The sequence below is a fragment of the Chaetura pelagica genome, unplaced genomic scaffold, assembly GCF_000747805.2.
Source record: "Chaetura pelagica isolate M959 unplaced genomic scaffold, ChaPel_1.0 scaffold55, whole genome shotgun sequence".
Taxonomy (NCBI): domain Eukaryota; kingdom Metazoa; phylum Chordata; class Aves; order Apodiformes; family Apodidae; genus Chaetura; species Chaetura pelagica.
Window position 1 is genome coordinate 2,767,659 of NW_009953571.1, and position 3,338 is coordinate 2,770,996.

The 3,338-nt window shown below is 44.8% G+C and overlaps 1 protein-coding gene across 1 annotated transcript in view; it reads left to right on the forward strand.

Moving 5' to 3' along the window:
- Window positions 1–2,561: 2,561 nt before the first annotated feature.
- The window catches only part of PSMC3 (proteasome (prosome, macropain) 26S subunit, ATPase, 3), a 5,003-nt gene continuing 4,226 nt past the window's right edge, over window positions 2,562–3,338 (forward strand). Inside the window, exon 1 of the mRNA XM_009999522.1 lies at window positions 2,562–2,686. Within this exon, the coding sequence (XP_009997824.1) occupies window positions 2,564–2,686 (123 nt within the window). The 5' untranslated portion in view covers window positions 2,562–2,563. The remainder of the gene's footprint in view (window positions 2,687–3,338) is intronic.

Below are 3,338 nucleotides of genomic sequence, written 5' to 3' on the forward strand. Positions count from 1 at the left end.
GGCCCTGGGGCGGCCAGCGGGGCGGTGGGGAACGGGCTGCACGGAGCTGGAGCGAGAACGGTGGGCTGAGCAAGAGTAAGCCTTGCAGGTAGGGAAGAAATGGCTAAAGCCAAGGACCCGAAGGAGCTGAGGGGGTGGTGGTTCTGCAGAGCCCCGGATGCTGTAGGGGAAGGTGCCCAAGTCCTCACGGGGTTTTGTGGGTCGGGTGGGCTCATCAGGAAATCGGGGTTGGGAGAGACTTCAGAAGATCTCGAGTGCAGCCTCCTGCTCAGAGCTGTAACCCAGGCCGCTCGGGGCTCTCTCTGCGTGGATCTTGAAAGCTTCTGAAGACAGAGCTTGCACCACTTCTTCTGTGGCACTGATTGACTGTTCTCTGGAGGATAAAGATTTGCTTTACCTACAATGTGAATGCCTTTTTTTTCAGTCTTTGTCAGTTGTTTCATCTGACCACCATGCACTGCTGCAAAGTGCCTGGCTTTGTGTTCCCCAGTAGTTCTCTTCCCTGGTAGTTCTCTTCCCCAGCTGAGCAATCCCATCTCCTTCAGCTGCTTTTCCCAGGGCCTGTGCTCCAGTCCTGTGGCTGACTTGGTGGACCCGTGTTGAGCTCAGTCCAGTGTATCATTGCTTTTGCTGTATGGGACCCTCAAAACTGGACACAGTGCTCTAGATAGGATCTAACAAGTGTTGAGTAGGAGGGAATAGTCACTGTCCTCCATCTACTGGCTACACTCCTGCTAGTACAGCCCAGGGTGCTGTTTCCCACCCTTGCTGTCAGGGCACATTGCTGGCTCACATTCAGTTGTTGTCCACGGAGACCCCCCAGGTCCCTTTACACAGAGCTGTCATCCCAGACAGGCAGTCAGTCATCAGCGTGTGTCATTGCTGTGTGTCATTGCAAGGTGCAATGTTTCCCAGGCTGTGTTAAATCAAATTTCTAAATTATTGCATTTTTATGTAACACATTCTGTATTGGCTGTTGTGATAGTTGGGCCCTGTAGATGATTGTGTTACAGCACAGCATTACTGTTAGGCATCAAGAGTTTCTAAAAGTGTTTGTTGTTTTTTTTAAAGAGTGGACTTCCCATTAAACAGAATCATGTGAACCAATTCGGGTGTAACTAGTTCTGGGACCATTTGGTGCTACAGTTGCTTCAGTGGGGATCACAAACTGTGTGACTAACCAGGAAAGGGAGGGAAGTCTTAAGTGGGGGGTGTCGGCCAGACAGCGCTGGGAAACACCTACATCAGGTGCCTTAGTCCTGCCTGGAAATGTACGTACTGTTGGATGACAGTTGCAGCACTTTCTTTTCTTACAGGTTTTCTCCCTTACAGTTAGTAGTAAAAGCATCAAAAAAGTTAAAGTTCATATATAGATGTAGGAATTGGAGCTTTTTGTCATGCTACTGATATCTGTTCGGTTTGTTTCTCTGTTGTTTTTTTTTCTTATAAAAAGGTTTTCTACCTTATCAAAGCCTAGACCAAGGTTTATTCAAATTATAAATTACTGGTCATAAATTGGAAAAGTGAGAGCTTCCACAGGGGTATGAAGACAACCTTGTTACTGTGAGGGCAGTGAGACAGTGGAACAGGTTGTATAGTCTCCATCTTTGGAAGTTTTCAAGCTTCAGTTAGGTAAATCCCTGAGACACTTGATGTGAGCCCACAGCTACCCTGCTTTGAGCAGGAGGTTGAACTAGAGACCCCTCGAGGGTCTCTCAACCCGAGTTCTCCCATCAGCCCACATTCCGTTGTTTTCCAAGGGACCTGGCTGTCTTTGTGGGGTACAGGTACTGGATGTTACTCCAGTGTTGAATGTTTTAAGGAAAACAAAAAGTGTTTTTCCCCTACAGAAGCAGATGATATGTTTATTTCTCATATGTAGGTTTTGATCTGTGTGGTCTTGTCAAACATAATGCCTTTATTGAAAGCCTCTTTTTGTGCCCCTGGAAGCTGTGGTGGTACATCTCTGTAAAGGTGATGCTACTCCCACTGCTCTCAGCAGACACAAGTCTCAATTTTGCTGTTGCCTGTTCATACTTTCAGTTCACTTCGATTTTATACTGGGATACTTCCAGTTTAGGGTTTTTCTGGCTGTTTGTTCTATGCTATTGCATGTTATCACTTTAGGGTTCCAGCACACAATTCTTCCTTAAACCCAGCGGAACAACTTTGAAACAGGTGTGTGTATTGGGATGCAGACAGATATGCAGGTTTGTGTGTTTCTAGTTACCTGTGTGTCTGTATATATTAAAGGAAAAAACACACAGTTGCCTTATCTAGGTCATACTGCAACCCTGTGAACTGATTCATTGATGAGGCTACAGTTACAGTGTCACTGGGATGAAATTACTTAGAGACATTGATTAGCTGGAGACCAGACTGGGCTGAACTAACCAATTTTGGCTAATTTGTTGGCTTTTTCTCTTTTTATATTACCTTTTCCTTTATACCCACTGTTCCCTCAGACTTTTATGTTTTTATTACTTTAGAATAATATATGATTTTGATCTCATCTTAGTCTTCTGATATGATTCCTATCTGTTCTGACTCCTGATTCCAGATCATGAAGAGCGAAGTACTGAGAGTGACCCATGAGCTTCAGGCCATGAAAGACAAGATCAAAGAGAACAGCGAGAAGATCAAAGTGAACAAAACCCTGCCCTACCTTGTCTCTAACGTTATTGAGGTGAGGGCCGTGTGCTCTTCTGCAGCAGTGTGAGAGCAGTATCTATTGGGAAGGTGAAGAACAGAGGAGCTCATCAGCAGTTTGAGACATGGTATATTGCAAACTACTGATGCTCCTGGAGCCAGGACCTTCAGGTTTTTCTGTTGGTTTTGTTTGTGACTGGGAAGTGTGTGTCACTTGCCCACCTCCTGTCTGGGTCGTTGGTAGGTGCTGGCTGCTGTTCATCTGTACATAATGTAGCAATCAGAGGGTGACACAGCCTTGCCTAGTGTAAACTTGGGCCTGGGAAATGTGGGATGTGCTTTCTGGATCTGTGACACAGTGAAAGAAAAGTGTCTCTTTTACTACATTCTTTTTGTAATTCAGTAGTTTAGCTGATAGGCTCAAAATCTGCTGACAGTTTTTAATTTTTTTAAAAAAGGGGTTGGTTTGTTCTAGTGTTTTGGAATTTAATGAGTTTAGGGCTTAATGTCAGCTGCTGTCATGGGAGGAGAAATTTGTGCCATTAGTTACTACTTTTTTCTGAACTTTATAATATCTTTCTGTGGCTGTCGTGTGCTGCTTCATGAGGAAAGGAAGAAGCTGATTTTTGTGGGAGGAGTTTAATGCTTTCAGGATTCTACTGTTGATGGATGATGGGAAGTTTTATTTC